The following is an 18,907-nucleotide window of genomic DNA, read 5'->3' as shown; positions in this document are numbered from 1 at the left end:
AAGGTACCTTAAATAGGGTTTAAGAGCCCACCTTGAGTTTACAACCCAGTATCATCTCGTGTAGGAAGAAAAAGTATAAAAGTGGTGGGATTTCTTCCATGTAGAACACTAGCTTAGGGTAGAGAGTTTACGCAGAACGAACCTTTGGCACAATAGAGAGCAGATGACAGGCCATCTAGCAATCTGCAAATTCCTACATGCAGAATTTCCCTGAGACTGAGGAATGTGATGTTGCTTGGGTTGTAGGATGCCTGCTTTTTTCACTGCTAAGTGAAGTGCTAAAGATGCGAGCTGTAAAGAATAAGGTGCTTGTGTGAGACTACTTGAGTAATGATAACTTAAAGAAACATCACAGTTTAGAACTTAGTATCAAAATGATTAGCGATGATTATAGTTGCATACAACTACTTTTGTTGCTCTAGATCAGCAAAATGCATGTGGTGGAAGCAGAGTAATTTTTCTCATTGGCTTTCTCACACCTTGACAGGTAGCTAGATAAGGGAGATACCAATATGCATCCTTTCCATTATGTGGTGCCATGCACTCGCTCCTGCTGGCTCACTTAGAGGCTCGTTGCAGACAGAACATGCTTGCTCTTGATCTTCAATGTCTTAGATCTTTGCTTATCTGGCAGAGCTGGAGCCTGCTGAGAATGAAGCTTCTTGCTATGCGCCAGCAGTGGAGCAGGTGGCCTCAGAGGAGAAGGGGAATAATGTGTGTGTATACACACATACATACAATCTTACATATATTACATACACAATTGAAGCTGCTGCTTCAGTAGTATAAATGGGATTTATCTAAACTGCTCCATAGAAATGGGAAAACTGATGTGGAGAAAGCTAGTAGGTACTTCTTGTTGAAGAAAGTATTAGACATCAAGCAGCAGTGCTGCAGAGCCGAAGTGTGCCTGATCCTCCCTAGACTGATTTTATGTCCTTTCTCTGTTTGCCAGGTATTCGATCAGTGAGTTTCTACGAACACATCATCACAGTGGGAACAGGGCACGGCTCCTTACTGTTCTATGATATCAGGGCCCAGAGGTTCCTGGATGAAAAGCCCCCGCGTGCCTGCTATGGACAGAAGCAGAAATTAGGAGGAAGTGAAATTTTGAAGTTGACTACGGGGAAAGGTTGGCTGGTGAGTAGTAGCTTGCAGCTATAGGGCTTGAAGGAGTTTTTTTTTATAGTAATGGGAGCTATCTGTAATAATGAAAATCAAGAAATGCTGCAAGAATGTTTTCAGAAAGGTATTGAGTGACCAGCTGCTTGAATGTAAGGCGTACTGAGCACTCTGCTTATGCACTGATCCATAAATTAACTATTTTTTTTCCTCTTCTTAGTTTTGATTGTAGTTTATCTTCTAGTTGTTAGTACATCACACAAGTTATGTTGTCTACCTTGAAGGTGTGATAATTTAATGTGGTACTCTAAGAGATCTAGCTGAACTTTATACAGTTTTAGAAACTCTGGTTTCCTGAAATAATGCTACAGCAGGCACTTGAGTTCCCTGTCCTATATGTTACTACAAAGCAGTTAATGGCTATGTCTGCCTTCTCTCCATTATCTTTTTTTATCGTTGTGATGCAACTTTAAAAATTAATGGGACTTGCTATCCTCCCTACCCTTCACCCTCCCCACCTCCACTGTTTGGTGCAAACCTCCTCAGAAAAAGCTTCAGGGGGGTTCTGGTATCTTCCAATTCAAGTTGCTCTGTCTGAAGCTTCAGGGAGTATTTACAGAAGAAAAGATCCCTCTTAGGCTCTGGAAACTAATTCTGCTTCTGTGAAACAAGGCTTTCTGTTTGTTTTGCATCAGTAACAGTCTGAACTTTCCTTTAACAGAATCATGATGAAACCTGGAGGAATTATTTTTCTGAAATTAATTTCTTCCCAAATGCTGTTTACACCCACTGCTACGACTCGTCTGGAACAAAACTCTTTGTGGCAGGAGGCCCCCTTCCATCAGGACTTCATGGGAATTACGCTGGTCTCTGGAGCTAATGATAACTCTTTACAAATGCTGATCTTTACACAGATTTCCACTTTCAATTTTTCTTTTTTTTTTTTTTTTGTAACAATGAAATTGCGTGATGCCACTGAGTTATGATTTAAACACAAGTTATTTTTGGCAGAGTTTTCTGTTGGTCTCCAACAGTTTTGTACATCCTTTTGAACCAGTTTTTGCTTTTACCTCCCCGATCCTTTATATGAAGGGTTTTTGAAATCCCTTCTTATTATATTTGCTCCAAATGACTTTTCCCTTGCATTTATGCTATCTTGGCCATGTGCCCCCTCCCCTACTTTGCTGTGAGGTAGGATTCCTTTCTACTAGAGTGGTTGTTCCTGGGCTTTCTGTGAAAGTCTAGGGGCTGCGTGTGTGCAGGTACTTTGTGTCAGTTACATTACCTGGAGCGAGGACTACTTGTAATTAAAAAATATTAAAAATATTTATAAGAGATAAGCTACTACTTTATCTGCAGAGCCTGGCCCTGGCCTGGGTTGATCTTATTTTTTAAAAGTACAAGTCTAATGACACTGTTTATATGTAGAGGAATACAGTAATTTTAAGCTGTACTCATCAGAGCCCCGGGACAGATTCCCAAGGGTATTGGCCATCAAGCCCAAACTGCAGAAGCACAGGAGTTCTCAGAAGTGCGTTTGCATTTGAATGGTAGTTTTCAGCAGTGCCAGGAGAAAAAAAAATAAAAAAATCTTTTGTTCCTTTTCTGCCTGTCCCAGGTATGAGCTTGTGCAGCTGGAGTTTGAGTAGGTTGTCCTGCAGCATGGCAGGGTGACGTTACACGGAGGGCCTGCAGAGGTGATGAAAAGAAACGGGGGCTAAGGATGGAAGCTTTTTTACTTGTCATTAAAAAATGAACTGTATCTAACCATTCTGCAGGCGAGACAAGGTTCCCGGGTATGCTGCTGTGGTTGCTCATGGGTTCTTTGTAGACTGCCTAAAACCCAGGATCTCTTTTGTCTCAGTTTGTGGAAACTTGCCCCCCCCCCCCTTTTTTTTTTTAATCTGTTCAGGTTGTTAGTCATCTCCTTTCATAAGCCAATGGTATAAAGAAACTATTTTTTTTTCTTTTTTCTTTAAGGTTAAAGAGTTTGTCTCAGACTTGTCTAATGCAGGCTAAAAGATTACCACATAGCAAGATAACTTGCTGTTACCTTGTGTTGCATTAGCATCCGCCCTCATCTAGCTTGCTGTAGGAGATGCTCAGTCTTTCCCTGGAGCCCCCTGCTGCTTTTTCCATTTGAACTCCCTTGAACTTCCTGTGGGACTGTGGCTGGGGAGGATAGGTCTGATGCCGTTCGGGTCCACCTGTGAAGCGTGTGCATTCCAGTGTACCGGTCTTCTCTACCACTTGGCTAAAATGCAGAGCTCTGGGATGCTCCTCCTGTTTTTTTGGCAGCGCCAGGAACTCTTGCCTTGTTACTGATGCATCTGTCCTCTGCTGGGATGAATGCCTGCCCCCTGCCCTCATCACCTCTGGAGCAGCGTGCACCTGGACCTTGCTGCTTTGGTGCCAAACGAGCACTTGGTTGAAGCTGAGGAGAAAAGACAAGGCTGGGACGTGCTTTGTTCTCCTGTCTCTGCTGGAGATGACAGCACTGCAGGAGAGTAGCTCTGGTCGCTGAAGCTGTTCCTGGCAGGCTGACCAGAGCTAGTCTGGCGGTGTCCTTATGGTCTCCCTTGTCTTTGTGCATGGTGTCTTCATCAATGACGCCGAGCAGCGAGGTCCTGGCTTACATGTTTGACTGATGGAATTACACAGTATAACAGTCTGTTCCTGAAGCAGAGCAGACCATGCTTTATCTCACATCATGCACCTGAAGGAGAGAAAATAACTAATTGTAACAGACCTGCAGACCTTTTGTTCCTGCTATTTGACCTTTCAGGAACGTGGGATCTTATGCTGCTAGTGAGTGTAGGAATCTGTTCATTTTACCCATCTACTTCAGAGTAGACTACCTTATTAATCTGGGTATTAGATTTCCCATACTCATTCTCACATGCAATCAAACCAGTGATGTAATTACGGGTTCACTAATATCCCGCTTGCATGTGCTGGGTAGCAACCCCTTGATAACAGTCGGGTGTTACGTGATGGATGCTCCCGAGGAAGCAGAAGCTACAGAGCAGTGCTAGCTTGAGCATGGCAGTGGGGGTGGTGCTCAGCCTCTTGCCTGAACTCCTTATTCTTGGTAACTGCTCCAGCCTTCCCTGTTGTACAGTCAGCTCAGCCAAGGAGAATTACTGCTGCTCTCCCCAGGTGCTTTCTGGGACTGTTGTAAAGAAGCGAGTCCACTTGTTTGGTTCCCTCATCAGTGCTGCTGGTGTTGGTCCAAGGTGAGTAAATTACCAAAGAATAGTTTCATAGGTGTTTGTTCCTAGTCTCAATTGTTCATTTTTCCCCATAGATCCATTTTAAGATGCATTGCAAGAAGGCCTAAAGAGCTCACTGGATTTAGTCTGTCCACAAAAGTTATGTTCGCGTTGTGGGTGACTCTTGTGATTCCCTTAGTAAGGGAGACTCCTGAATGTCTTCATGGGGATATCTTTGCTGCCTCCATTTCAAGTCTTTGGCAGCTTTTTTATATCTTAAGGAATAAGATACTTCTGTATCAGTCTCTCTTCTCTAGAATTTCATTCCCTTCCTTCACCTAAGCACTTGCTTTGTATATAGCTTGCAGTTGCAGAGCTACAAGATTAAAGTTTTGATCCGGCTATGTTAAGTGGTGGTTTGGTGTCTTAATTTCTGCCCCTCAGCTGAGAGGCACTAACTGACCTTGTGAATGGATGCCCCTCCCCTGGTGCAGCTGTTAAATAAAGCAGGCTTGCCTAGTCTGCTTTTTGGAGGTTGCCTCCTTTGTTTGATTGCAAGAAACCAAGAACAGATTGGCCACGAGTCGCTGCAGTCAGCTGTGCAGCAGCATCTTACAGCAGCCAGGTGTGAGCTCTGAGATGGATTTGTGGTGGCTTGATACCCCTATTTTCCATAAATCTACTTCTTCAAGGTGTTTTAATTAGTTGATGTTGCAATTGCTGCTATAACCCAGTCACTGAACCTGGATACAGCTCATCTGTAGGGGTGCTGTTGCAGGGCTGCATGTGATGAGCAGATTCTCCAGCCAGCCCATGCTGAGCCCTGGACAGCAACGCTCCGTGCTCTCTGGCTTGAAGTCAAGTAAGAATTCCCCTTTGTGCACTACTGGTCACACTGCAGCCCCAACCCATGGTGTGACCTCAAATTAAAATGCATTTCTGAGTGTTGCAGTGCCTTCAGTAGCTTATCTTAAGGTCTCTGAAGCACGGACACCAGGAATTTGTCCATGTTGCAGACAAGAGGGTGGAAAGAATACTGCCAAGTCTCGTCTGAAGGGATTTCCTGTGTGCTTTCCCCTGCATCTGCAAGCAGTTGTTTCACTGTGGTGAGGATGGGCAAGGGAGCACGAGGGGGAAAAAAAAGGTGAAAGCCCAGCCAAGTGGTTGGTAATGGTCTTGGAACACCTGAGGAGCTTAAAAATACAAAGGGGATGCTTATTCATTGCTCAGGAGGTACTTGTAAAAGGGCTTAATCAGGAATGTTTTTAGAGGTCAAGTAGATGTCCCTTTCATTCTTGGTTTTTCCATGTTAAAGGATTTAAATTAGGAAGTATCTTTTTTTCTGTGATGCTTGCTGGCTTTATCAGAACCATGTGGTGCTTGGCTAATTTAAAACAGAAATGCTTTTGACAGAAAATAATCTTCCCAATTAAAAACTGAGTACCATTTTCTAATAGCTTTTCCCTCTTGTGACCTGCTGGGAGCAGAACAGTCATAAGAAACTGCACACAGACCTAACACAGGGTGCCAGGGCTGGTGGAGCTGGGAAAGTGGCTGCCACTTCTGGACTGAAAAATCACCAGGTAAAACACTTGACTCCATACAAATTAATGGTTTCAGTCTAATGGCCAGCGAGGGGTGTATATAAAAGCACTTGCAGCAAATAATGTCTCTAGTCCTAGATGTTGATTCTTTGACCTCAGAACAAAAATCTAGGAGTCAACACTTGGTTTTCTTAGGAACTGCTTTTTTAGATTCCCTTATTAAAAGGGAAAATTCAGGTGCTGAATCTTAATCTCATTAAACTTGTACTTTTTATTTGCCCATTCTCCTGGTCTCCTTTCCTTTTCAAGGCCTCCCACAGTCTCAGGGTATATAAGTCACTGACTCATCCAAATAATACCGAAATGGACCAACCAGAGGTTAACGTGCCTTTCTCTTCTGGTACCTTGATCTTTGTAAAGTAATCTCACCAACTCGTCACAGTCTTAGGGCTGGGTATGTGCATTGTCTTTTTAAAGATGTATGTGTTGAAGTTGCAACAGGTTTGTACTGTTAATTGTGACTCGTTTCATTTGTTTTAGGATGTGGTGTAGACACAAATCAACGCACTGGTTTGTCTTGGGATCGGTCTCACCCATGACATCTATCAGTACTCGCTTGTTTGTTCGTGTGTACACAAATGCTGGATCTTCCCCATCGCCTCTGATGTACTTATATATGATGCATAAACTACACAAGGTGTTTTTAAAATGTGTGGTGACCACAACTTGTTGCCTGAGGGTAGCATGTCCTACAGTGAACTGTTTTTATTTTTTTATTATTATTATTTTATTTTTTCCCAAATCCAAAGCCAGGGAGGGGTGGGGATCAGCACTTGCTAACACCTGCTGGCTTTTGTTCTGAATCCAGGTTCTGATGTTAACAACTCCTGCAATTCCACCCATTTAACAGCCTTTCTCAGCTCGCTGTTTTGTCATGAGCTGTGTTGGAACAGCACCGGATCCTGAACTATCACAGAAGCTGTCAAGTGAAGCAGAAACAGCTCTTTTCAAATGTTATAGTGCATGTTTTTAGCTGTAAGGTAAAACTGTTTAAAGTTTTTGATGCAGCTTGCAAATGGAACAGTGGGAAACTGCCGACAGTAGGCAAAACTACCCTGTCTGCACATGGGGCTCAGTGTTCAGAGTTACCTTGTGAACTTTTTCCTCTGAAAAGTGATTTTTTTTTTCTTCCCAAGACAAAGGCATGACATGTTTAGCTTTGTCTTCTGAATTGGCAAATGGTATATTTTGGTTTTCAAACTGCCACCTGGAGTTTGGGCCAGGTTTCTGCATCTTCTGCAGGTAGAGGATGGTATGATGGATAGAGTGTGTCTATTCCCAGTTGCTGAGCTTAAGTTTGTCAGAGTATGGAAACAGGAACACTTCTTCGCTTCCTTTTACCCTAAATGGGCTTGTATATCCATAACTAACTGAAGTTAAGTACTGAATTGATCCATGGGGCTACCTTTGTCTTTAGAAGCAGCATTGCTAGTCATCAAGCTATTGGCATTACTACGTTGCCAAGGAGCACTGAGGTTAGCCTATCTCCTGTTCTAGCTGTGTGTGTTCTTGGAACCACAGTGCATATTTAAACTGGAGTTCTTTTTGTTCTTGTCAAGTTTCTTCAAATCTAGTAAGGTCCCATTTTTATCATGGTCACTTTGCAGAGTAGAACAGATTGGTCTGTCTACTTTGTAATCTTCAGCACTTTCCTCTTCTCCCATTTCTTCCCAGTTAACTTTTAAAAATTGTTTCAAAGCTGCTTGCCTAGTCTGAGAAATACCAAGTCATAATGAAAAGAAAACCCATGCCCCGCTGTTCTTTCACCATAAACTTCACCTTCTGGCTGGCTGACTCAGATGTGGAGGACTCCACTTATGTGAAGCCTGAAATTCTCACATATCTGCATTCTTCAGTGCATGTCAACAGATCACGAAGCGGAGGTGCCCAGCACCGGCACCTGTTTCAGTTGGTTAAGAATGATCTAGTGGTGTGTTAGTCAACCAGAGAACTGGCATCCTTGGCCAATCAGCAATTGAATAATATCCTTGTTATTCAGCATCATAGCTAAAAATCCTTTGAGGCAAAGGCAGGAAGGTGCATCATTGACTTACTGCTGACTTTTAATCCCATTTGGAGTCTTTCTCCACACACTCTATCATGTGCATTTGATTGATTGTGGAAAAAATTGTTATGCCATGGGCTGAACTCTAGCCCTGTACTCAGAAGGCAACAGCTGTTATTAGCTTTAGCTAGCAGAAATACCAAGGGCTGGCTACATGCAGATGAGCTGACATTTGAGCAGTGGAAGCCTTGAGGTTTTGCTTTGTGCTTTTAAGAGTGCAGAACTGGTCCCAGAACTTGTGAAACTGGTTGTTATCCATCTCAGGATGAGCTGTGAAGGTGGCATGGGGAACAACCAGTGGTCAGTCACCCTTTCCCTCATCCGTGAAGGTTACCAGTGCACTAGTCTTTGTTTTCATGGTTGACTACAAACACTGCTTTGCTGCCACCAGCCACCTCCATGTGCTTCCTGCTGGGATGGAGCCTGCAGCTTCATCCACCTGGTCGCTCGCTCAGTGTGAGCTGTATGTGCGGGGTGTGCCAGGCCAGCTGGGCATTACAGCTGCAGTTGACTGCTCTGGGCTTCTCTTACAATGCAGGTGATAGTAGGACCAGTACAGAAAGGCACGGATTAGAAACTTCTAACAGGCTCTGTCACTCTTGTTCAAAATGCTTTGTCTCCATTCTCCCTTCTTGCCACCTTCTGCCCCCTGGGACTCAAGCAAGTTCCCTGTTGTCTCATGGCTTACCAGTTCTGCCAAGTCTAGGGGTGAGTCCTGCTGCAGTCCAAGACTTCTGCACTTGCTCAGACAACATCTTGCTGAATTGTTTGCTGTCTGCCTGTTCATTTAACTCAGCCCTGGATGTCTCCCTGAGCTGGTATCCTCCTTTCAGCCTGATGGGCTTTGCTCCAAACTCATTCCTGTGCCATGAAGGAGTTGATTCCTGTAGTGCTGGTTATTTCAATTGGGTGGCTTTTTTCTTATTTATTCTGGGGTTCACTGCAAATACAAAATCTTACTGACTTCTCAGATCTCTCCTGAATGTGGTACAGGGGCACACCCAGGTAAAGCATCAGAATTTGGCGACTTGAAAGGTGCACAGAAACAAGTCTCTCCTAAACAAATTTTTGGGAGGAAAAGCAGCTGCATACACACAAATGGAAAGGTATCTCTGTGCAGAATAGGTGAGGGAGCAGTTTAAGAATTTAAATTAGAAGAACAGATTACCTTTTTTTTTTTTTTTTTTTTTTTTTTAATTAACAGGATGTTTGGCTGCGTTCTAATCCACAGAAGGTTGCAATGTTAACTGGGGGTTTCTGTTCATCAATACAAAATGTGCCTCTCAACTATAATGCAAAAGTCAGTCTCTGTCTCACTTTGTTTGCAATGCAAGAAGTTTAACTGAAGACTGATTTAATTCTTGTTTCTTGCTCTTAAGTGTTGTCATCCATACACCAGTCCTTGCTGGTATTTCCCAAGCACCATACAGCAACATCCCTGTTTAAAAGCAAAAAGGGAATTGCATTGAGCAGTGGAACCTGCTGAACTTCCTTGCTTTAGAGAGACACTGGAGAGAAGAGACCAGGTTCCATGTGTTTTAATTACAACTTTAAACCAATGCAGCTACTCTCTCAGATCAGCACCACTTCCTACTTTTCTCTCTGGTAGATGGGAATACAAAATCAAACCCAGCAATACGTGATCCAGTTGACATGCTCATGCGTAGAATGTGGGATCTTTGAAATACAAGGACTGAGATCTCCCAGCTGTGTGGAAAAACTCAGTATCTGTGCAAGAGTTTGGATCTCTGATTACAGTTCTTCTGCCAGCTTGCTAAATGCAATCGAGTACTCGACTCTGCCGAAGACTGTGGTAGAAGAGCTGTGGAGGTGTAGGCTGGAACTGATCTTTTTAGATCACCTCTGTGTTGCTTGACTACATGGACAACGTAACAGTGATTTTTACAGATTGCTTTCCATCTGTCAGTCACAACTCTTAATTTGCTGTTTGGGGAAAAACTGTTAATAGATGCATTTCCAGATCAAACGAAGAGCCTAACTTACCATCTTGCATTAACCGGGTTACTGTGTTCACATGCCAGAAAGATGTTGCTCTTTGAAAAAGCATGTTAGTGTATGTGGCGATGACCCATGCACTTTTTAAATACCTAACTCTGTATATTCTCACCTGAGTATCGTTAACCATGCTGTAGTCTGACAAATGGATCTTTTACTACTGCCTTGTTATATAGATAATTGTAATTAACTGCAGTTTGTTTTTCCACTACTTGAAGTTGTGTGATCTGAAAATTGGTGAACAAAAAGTATTTGTGCATCCTACTATGGGTATCTCTAAATAAAATGTATTTGTATAGTGTGTTGGCTTGACTGATGGTTTCTTTTATTTGCTAATCCTCTCACTACGAGTAAATTCAAGCCAGGTTGTGGGCAAACAGAGTTGATTTTTCTCCCTTTACCAGTCTAGCCTTTGTGCTTATGTGACTGATTCAAAGAAAATAGTGAAACTTTTTTTTTGTTTTGTTTTTTTCCTGACCACCACCCTTTGCCAGTGCCTGGATTTATAACCGAAGGGCAGGTTCTCAACTTGTTCCTGTATCCACAGCTGAAAAACCGCTCATGTTCTCTGTACAACTGTAGTAAAACCATCTGCTTCCATAGGAAATGTATGCAATGGCAGAGTTGGGAATATTAAGCTCTTCAGAGCTTCTCCTTTCTGTTTTCTCCTGGTACCTCATTTGTTCTGAAGCAAAGCTTTCCTTTCAACCACTGTTTTTCTAAGAATGAAATACTTAGAGGTGTTGGGAGGGAGAAATGTTCTCAAAACCTCTAAGCTTTATGGTGAGGGTTAAGACAACTTGCCTAAAAGCCTCTTGTGCATTCTCTCCTTTCTCACACTTACCCTGAGCTGCTTGTCATGGACATACTGCAGCTTTAGATGCAAGCATGTCCCCAGCAGCACCATCTCTGCTCCCTGTAGTAGGTGTTCCTGAGGCTTGGGAATGCCTGAAAAAGAGAGAGAAGGAAGAGCAAAGTCCAAAAGGTATGTGAGTGCTGTCATCTTACTAAGCCTTATACTACCGAAATTGTTTGAGATCCGAGAACAAAAAAAAAAGTCACCTGTCTCTGGAAATACACAGGAAATTATTGGTTACACACGTAGTGAGCAGAGGCTAGAGACCAATGTTAGCAGCACAGCTTGCGACTCCTGGCTTGCCTCCTGTCACAGCCATAGATGTGGATGAGCTGGTGTAAAGCCCTCAGCATGGAAGTTGGAGATGAACTGCTTGTGAGCTATGCTCTGTCCCTAGATGGTCACATTTTCTCTGGACAATATAGAATGGGTCCACTTTTGTTTCTACAAGAAGTAGAGGGTGAAAGGGATAACAGTTACTTTAAGCCGTAGTAGAGATGTTTCTGGCAATGACTGTTACCAACTCCGCAGCTGCATCTGATGCTCCATCAAGTACCTGCAAGCTGACATGCTGGACCAAAAAGGATGAGATGGCTGAGTACCTCAGGAAGCCCCAAGACAGTTCGCATTGACCTCCTCCTAGATGTGTGTGCAGTTTAGATCTTAGCACTAAACCACCCAAATCCTTCCCCAGGAGCTAATCACCTACCTTGTCACATCACCTAGCTTGCAAGTCCCTTGTTGTCTCGTTCCCTATGCAGATGGAGCGGTTTGTTTCCTTCTGTAGGGCAGGTGATCTGCATTGAATGGGCTTTTCACTGCCACTGTTTCATGGCTGTGGTCTTCATCCCCAGGCTGAATAGTCCAAGTTCACTCAGTGCTTTCTCACAGAGGCCATGCTCGACATGCCTCTGAGTGGCCATCACCATTTCTGGCTGTGGATCCAAGATGAGATCCACTGCATTCCTTGGCCTGGGGACCACACCGGGGCTGTGCTGCTATCTACCATGCTTTTACAGCACACTACAAACCCTGCGGCAGTGCACGTTATCCCTCCCTTTCAACACTCAATCTGCCGCCTGCTTTCAGTTCCCAGCCCAGCTGCTGCAGGTTCGCCTGGCTGTCATCACTTTCCTGGTTGGGTGTATTTTGTTTCTGATCCTTGTGGCTCCGGATGTCTGCTCCTGCCAGCTGGTGGCACCGCTGTCACAGAGCAAGGAAGCAAGAGCAGAATGGCACTTTGGGAATAGTTTCAAACTGGTGGTGTTTAGTTTTTTTTTTTCATAACCATATCTGTACTCATCCTGTCTGCTTCTGCATGGAGGAGCAGGGTAGTCCTTCCCAGTGCAAGGTGCTTTCAGGGTCCAGTAAATGGATTCATAAATGGAGAGATGCCAGGAACGCACTGCTTGTGGTGTTCTTCTGGCATGGGCAGCCCATTCTGTCAGAGGCTGAAAATGAGCAAGGTCACCGTGTATTAAAAAACAAGTGCTCTGCCAGCCACCTTCCTCAGTACCCACCCCCAGCCTCCTCATCTGGAAGAACGAGTGTCAGGAAGGCTTCAGCAAAGCTCAAGGAAACATGGAGCCAAGGTGGCAGGTGGGAGCTGCTCATCAGCTGCCTGACAGTTATGCTCCACACGGCAGTAGCTTTCCCTCTTCATTAAGGTACACCATGAGCTGGCAGAGGTAAGAGACAGGCCACGAGACTTAAGTGTAGAGCTGTGGTCAAAAGGTCAACTTGGCAGTTGCCCGGACTGTTTGTGCCAAAGACATAAACAGGGCATGGGCCATGTTCCAGGGATGCTGAAGTCTCAGTGGAAAGATTTGCAGCCACCATAATCAGTGCCTGATTTTTTATTTTTTTATTATTTATTTATTTATTTATTTATTTCAGCCAAAAGCTTTACTGTTCCAAGGGTTTCTTCTCTCCACAGACCCACCAGTGTGACTGTTGAGTGCAAGTTACAGGCACATCTCCGTTATCTGGAGTAAAGGAGGGCTGAGATTCCACTAGGCACATTAAAAACCATCTGATAAAGGCAGATTCTCCATGAGCAATGCAAGATGCACTGTGGAACATAGTGCAAGGATGGCTGAAAGTCTCTACAGGATCAGGATGATGTTGATGTGACCGGGACCTGAACTAGCTTGGCATACGTGGGACACTGCAGCTGAGCTAATCAGCCATTCCAGAATGAACTAGCTCGGCATGTAAACAACTGGTGTCTTTGGCTGATAAACTATGAGTTGCATGTGACCTGAGTTAGAAAAGAAACGGATAAAACAAATTAATTTACATCTTTGGGCTAGAGGAACTGGTGTAAGCTATAACAGCAAAAGGATTTTTTGTTTGTTTGTAGTAACTTTTAACCTCTTAAAAAACAATTGGTAGCAGTTGTATTAGCCCACTTCTAGATGGTTTCACTAGAAGTTAAAGCACCAGGAGGTGAGTATAAAAGTGTCCCAGGAATACCTCTTCCACTAATAGTGCCTCCACTAGGAAGCACTATGCTAGTGTCACATTGGGACAGAACGATCAGCCGGTTGTTAACTTACAGACTTGACTGGTGGGCAGGAACATCTGCCTGTCAGAAATGGTGTTCTATCAGCAGCCCTACAGTGTCTACACCCAAGAGCTCTTTTAGAGCTGGCCAGGGAAATGTCTGGCTTCATGGCGATAATTTTAATCTTGGGAAATTTTAAGAGGCTGGAAGCGTGCCACTGTTCGAGCAGGACACAGAGGGTGACCAGATACCTGCAGAGTATTTTCCTTGATGTCACAGGCAAAATAATGAAAAACTGATAAGGGGCTTGCTTCATAGAGAATTTGAGGCTAGACATAAAATTAATGCCAGGCAACAGGGTTGTGTGGAAAGTAAGTCTTGTTAAAAAAAGCCTATTTAAGTCTCAGAGATCTGAGCTGATAAAGGTAACAGTGAGCATGTCACAGAATTAAGCTGGGGAGTTTAACAGAACAAACTCGGCACTCACCATTAGCAGAGCATGCACTGCATGGAATAACAGCTGCCAACATCCTTCCCCAAAATGGGCGTTTACAACGGAGTTCTGCAGGATCAGTATCAGGCTTGGACGTGCTGAAGTCTCCTCAGGAAGTACAGAGGTCACTGCAGATGTTTTGTGGAAAAGATGGGAGGCAAGGAAGATAACAAGGGGGATAAGGCAGTTGTACTGAGCAATTCCAGAATCTCGTCACATGGAAGTGCATCATCTTGTTCATGCTGCCAAATGACAAGGTAAACCTGGACCAAGGGCTGCAAGCGGCACCTACAGCAGAGGGTCTGACCAGGCACGCACTGAGTCTGGAACGGGGATCGGGCAGTCCAGCACGAATTTCCAGGATGATGCTGAGACATGACAGAGTAATGCGGCCCACGGATGTTAGGAATTTTAATGGTCTGGGCTATATGAAGGCCAGACAATGATATCGTTACCCTTTCTGCCTTTAATGCTGTGAATCAATGAATGGCATCTATGCTAGAAGGGCTTGCTTCCACAACTCAAATGGCTACTCTTTCCAGTACAGACGCTGCCAAAGCCTTGCTTCTGCATGCACATTGACACAGTCACATACATCACAGCCCATTTCTAGACAGCACCTTTGGAGTTTCACCCCAAGTCTACATGTACCAGCAGTCTCTGGTACCCCCAGGGGTAACACGTCTCGACACAACTCCACTTTGCATTCAAGACTTTCAATTGTTCTGCTACAACCAGAGAGAATTCCTAATTCCCTGCAAACTCAACTCAGACCTGAGTTTGGTTTCTTCACATGGAGCCTCTTCCTTATAGAGTCTAAGTACAACTGGCTTGCATCGGCTCTCTGAGGCTACTAGAAAGCATTTTGCAGAAAGATAGTGCGGTTGATGCAGGTGTCACAGGGTAAGGCTGTAAGAACAGTCTGCAGAGAAGAGCAGTATTTTTGCTAGATCAGATGATAAAACTGGGAAAAAGAACAGGCACAAAGGAAATACAAACTTCAGACTAAGTTGTGAAAACCTTCTCTGAACTCCAACTCAGCTGGACTAATTGTCTGATCAGTCCATGAGACGGGGTAGTGTAGTGTAGAAAGTAGAAGTGTTAGCATGAGGAGGGAGGGATGGTCTACTGCAGCCCGAGCCCCTGAAGAATAGATGGTTTTCATTTATTGTCTGTAATGCAGAAGTAGAACAGGCTTCTGAATCAGTAACAGGGTGATATTCTTAACATAAGTGTTTTTTTTCCCTTCCTTCCCCTTTGGCAAGTAGAATGTCAAAGCACCAAAATGGTGTTTTTCAGCCTTTGGAAAAAGGGGACTTTTTCAGGACTGCCTATTTTAAGTAATCTGCCATAGGTGACTAAGAAAAGCAAGCCTGAAGTAAGCTTAAACATACAGTCCAGAGGGATTTGCACCTTCCCAAGATTATTCTTTAGTACCTGGAAAACTGAAAAGGTTGCAAATCCTTGAAATTCAGACAAAGTGCTGACATAGGCAGAGGGGAGTGAGTTAAATAGCTATGTAGGTAAGATCTGCCTGCCAGACCTGGTCAGACCTTTGCAGTCTTTAATGCAGGGTCTCCTCTTCCTACCCTGCTGTGCTGAACATTCAGAGCAAGGGTCTCCGACTGCAGCCTCTCCCAAAGGAATACAACAAAGGAATTCCTTCATTCCTCTCCTCTGGGAGCTTTGGCAGTGAAATACTTCATCTTCTCATTTGTACTTACTCCATGCACAGTGGAGAGAAGTCTACAGTGCTTTTTGTCCTGGTATCCTTGTTTAATTCTATCCTATTCCAAGTGTTCCTAGGCTGGATTCTGTGTGATATTCGGAGACATCCTCCAGCTGGCACCACACCATCTGACTAGAGCATCCCAAGAGCTCTCAGCCTTTGTTGTTGCATGCTGCACATCAAATATCCATATTGATTAGCAAAGGATTGCCAAGTCATGATGAAACAATGCTAATAATACTGATTAAATCTGCACAGATTATGGAGCCGCAGACATGTTTGTCGCAAAGCTTATGAAACTTTGTTTAGAGCTATAATTAATTCCCTCCCCCCAACAGTAATGTAACAAAATATCAACAGTTGCCTCCAGAGAATCAACACTACCTGTGCACTCTTTGGTCTGAATTTCAATCCAGCTCTAAGGGCACCTGTATCTTAGTGGGAAAAGATGGGGAATAGGGAGGTCTTGCTGCTTCCAACCTGTAGGAACTGGTGTAGCTCCTGCCATCTATGTAATAAGCAACAAGGTTAGTCCAGGATGCTGGCCACCTAAATCTGTGTACTCTAAGCTGAAAGGGCAGAAGCACAAACAACACTGATTAATTTTCAGATATTGCTTATGGTAAAATGAGATTTGATGCCCTCTCTACTTAAGTGGACAGCCAAGGGAGGTCAAGGGACAAAGGATGAGCAAATAGCAGCAAAGGAAATAAGACCAAATAAAAGGTCAAAATCGGGGGATGTACACATTGAGGTGCCAGGGGCTGAACAAACATTCTGCTACCTGGTGTGCTCTAGTCACCTTTACCAACGCCGCCTTGTTCAGCAGAAAGCAAACCAGGGACCAATTTCCACTCAGAATAAGCAAGCCCTGCCTTAATATGCCAGGCCTCGGGACAAAGGAATGCCAGATGGGTATATCTACTACACTTCAGACAAACAGAGGTGTGCATCAGAACCCCGTGGTAAAAATACACAGCAAGATAAATTTGAAAGGATCCAGTTTCTCTCTTTTCCTGGCTCAGAACCTGAAATTCCCCATCTTGGGTAGTCAGGCTATCTACCTACCTTGTCACCTGGGCTATCACCATGCAGTCAGGGCTGCCATTTGTAGCTGGGGGGTGCTGCCAGAAGCTGCACCAAGTGCTCTCACAGGCTGTGCTCTGTCACCCCCTCACTGCTCTCCATTAGTCTCTGGCATCCTCTTGTTCTCCCTTCTCCTGTATTGCAGCTACCCCTTGCCATGACGCCTTCTGGGATTCCTCCATGTCAATGGGGTGCCTCCCTGTGTTCAGCCTGGCAAAAGAGCCTAATACTTAAAAAAATCATAGAATCACAGAATCATTAAGGTTGGAAAAGAACCTCCAGGATCATCTGCTCCAACCATCCCCCAACCACCACTGTCACCCACTAAGCCCTGTCCCTAAGCACCACCATGTCCAACCTTTCCTTAAACACCCCCAGGGATGGTGATGCCACCACCTCTGTGAACAACCTGTTCCAGTGCCTGACTGCTCTTTCTGAGAAGAAATGTCTCCTCACTTCCAACCTGAACCTCCCCTGGAGCTACTCGGGGCCATTCCCTCTAGTCATATCACTAGTTATCTGCGAGCAGAGGCCGACCCCCAGCTCCCCACCCCTTCCTTTCCATTTGCTGTAGAAGCTCTGCCCTGAGCCTCCTATTCTCTAGCCTAAACAACCCCACTTCCACTGCTCCTCTTAGGACTTGTGCTCCAGGCCCCTCACCAGCTTCACAACGCTTTTCTGGACACACTCCAGGCCCTCGATGTCCTTCTTGAACTCGAGGTGCAGCCTCACCAGAGCAGAGTACAGGGGGACAATCACCTCATCCAGCTGGGAACCAGCATGCAGGGGGGCGACAGGGTCGTTGTGACCAAAGTGCAGGACCCGGCACTTAGCCATGTTGAACGTCCTCCCACTGGCCTCTGCCCATCGATCCATCCTGTCCAGGTCCCTCTGCAGGGCCTTCCTAGCCTGTGGCAGATCAACACTTCCCTCCAACTTGGTGTGGTCTCCAAACTTACTGAGGGTACACACAATTCCCTTGTTCAAGTCATCCACAAAGATATTAAAGAAGATGGGCCTCAACACCAACCCCTGGGGAGCACCACTCATGACTGGTTGCCAGCTGGATTTCACTCCATTGTTAACTCCACATAATACAGGTGCAACATAATGTAATATAGGTTAAACTGCATTTAACTGCAAATAATATTGTCACAGAACTGTTTCCCATTTCTGGACTGTTTGAACATTGCTCTCAGCAGGCATGGCAAGTGACGGTAACAGAGCCCTTTGATATTCTGTTCATGAGGACAACTTGGGACTCCAAATGGATTTATGGTGAAACCTCTGGGAGTGAAATATCTGGAAAAGGACCAGCAGGTCCTGGAAAACCCTGAGCTTGGGTTGGCTTGTATCAGGAATAGTGACAGTATCCATCCTGTATCGGGACCAGGGAGGTGATCGTCCCCCTGTACCCTGCTCTGGTGAGGCCGCACCTTGAGTACTGTGTTCAGTTTTGGGCCCCTCACAGGAAGGACACTGAGAGCCTGGAGTGTGCCCAGAGAAGGGCACCGAGGCTGGTGAAGGGCCTGGAGTCCTATGAGGAGCAGCTGAGGGAAGTGGGCTTGTTTAGAGTGGAGAAGAGGAGGCTCAGGGCAGAGCTTCTACAGCAACCTGAAAGGAAGATATGGGGAGCTGGGGGTCGGCCTCTGCTCACAGATAACTGGAGACAGGACCAGAGGGAATGGCCCCGAGTAGCTCCACGGGAGGTTCATGTTGGAAATGAGGAGACATTTCTTCTCAGGAAGAGCAGTCAGGTGTTGGGATGTGTTGCCCACGGAGGGGGTGGCATCACCGTCAACCTAAGGAAAGGTTGGACGTGGTGCTGAGGAACAGGGCTTAGCGGGTGACATTGGGCCGGGGACGGCTGGAGCACTGACCCCAGAGGCCCACAGCCGCACCGCCCGCACGGCCGTTAACGGTCCGCGGGCTCAGCGAACGACCCAAGCCCCTCCCCCCCCGCCCTCACGGCGAAGGGGCGTGGCCAGCCCCCCCTCCTTCTCTCTCTGTGGGCGTGGCCACCCCTCCCCTTCCGCCGCGCGGGGGTAGGCGGAGCCCCGGTCACGTGAGGGGGAAGGGGCGGGCTTCCCTCGCCCTGCTCACGTGGTGCCGGGGGGGGTTAGGCGGAAGGGCCGGCGGATGGGCGCGCGTTGCTGGTGCGTGAGGGCCGCGGCGCGCGGGGACGGGGGGAGTGAAAAAAAAAAGGGGGGGGGGGGGG

General features: G+C 45.5%; 2 protein-coding genes across 7 annotated transcripts in view; both read left to right on the top strand.

The window, feature by feature from the left end:
* DCAF12 (DDB1 and CUL4 associated factor 12) overlaps positions 1-10,320 on the top strand; it is a 30,874-nt gene extending 20,554 nt beyond the window's left edge. Inside the window, exons 8-9 of one of the 2 annotated variants that reach the window (XM_035309613.1) lie at positions 956-1,140; positions 9,383-10,320. In XM_035309613.1, coding sequence (XP_035165504.1) covers positions 956-1,140; positions 9,383-9,472 — 275 coding nt within the window. In that variant the 3' untranslated portion in view covers positions 9,473-10,320. Of the gene's footprint in view, positions 1-955; positions 1,141-1,843 lie in introns of both variants that reach the window. The other variant, XM_035309612.1, reaches the window with a different exon arrangement.
* Positions 10,321-18,742: 8,422 nt separating this feature from the next.
* UBAP2 (ubiquitin associated protein 2) overlaps positions 18,743-18,907 on the top strand; it is an 82,775-nt gene continuing 82,610 nt past the window's right edge. For all 5 annotated transcript variants that reach the window (XM_035309709.1, XM_035309707.1, XM_035309706.1 and 2 more), the window contains exon 1: positions 18,743-18,845. The gene's annotated coding sequence lies outside the window, so the exon portion shown is untranslated. The remainder of the gene's footprint in view (positions 18,846-18,907) is intronic.

Source organism: Oxyura jamaicensis, chromosome Z (assembly GCF_011077185.1).
Source record: "Oxyura jamaicensis isolate SHBP4307 breed ruddy duck chromosome Z, BPBGC_Ojam_1.0, whole genome shotgun sequence".
Taxonomy (NCBI): domain Eukaryota; kingdom Metazoa; phylum Chordata; class Aves; order Anseriformes; family Anatidae; genus Oxyura; species Oxyura jamaicensis.
Note: the sequence above shows the minus strand (reverse complement) of the source record. Positions and strands in the feature narration are given on the sequence as shown.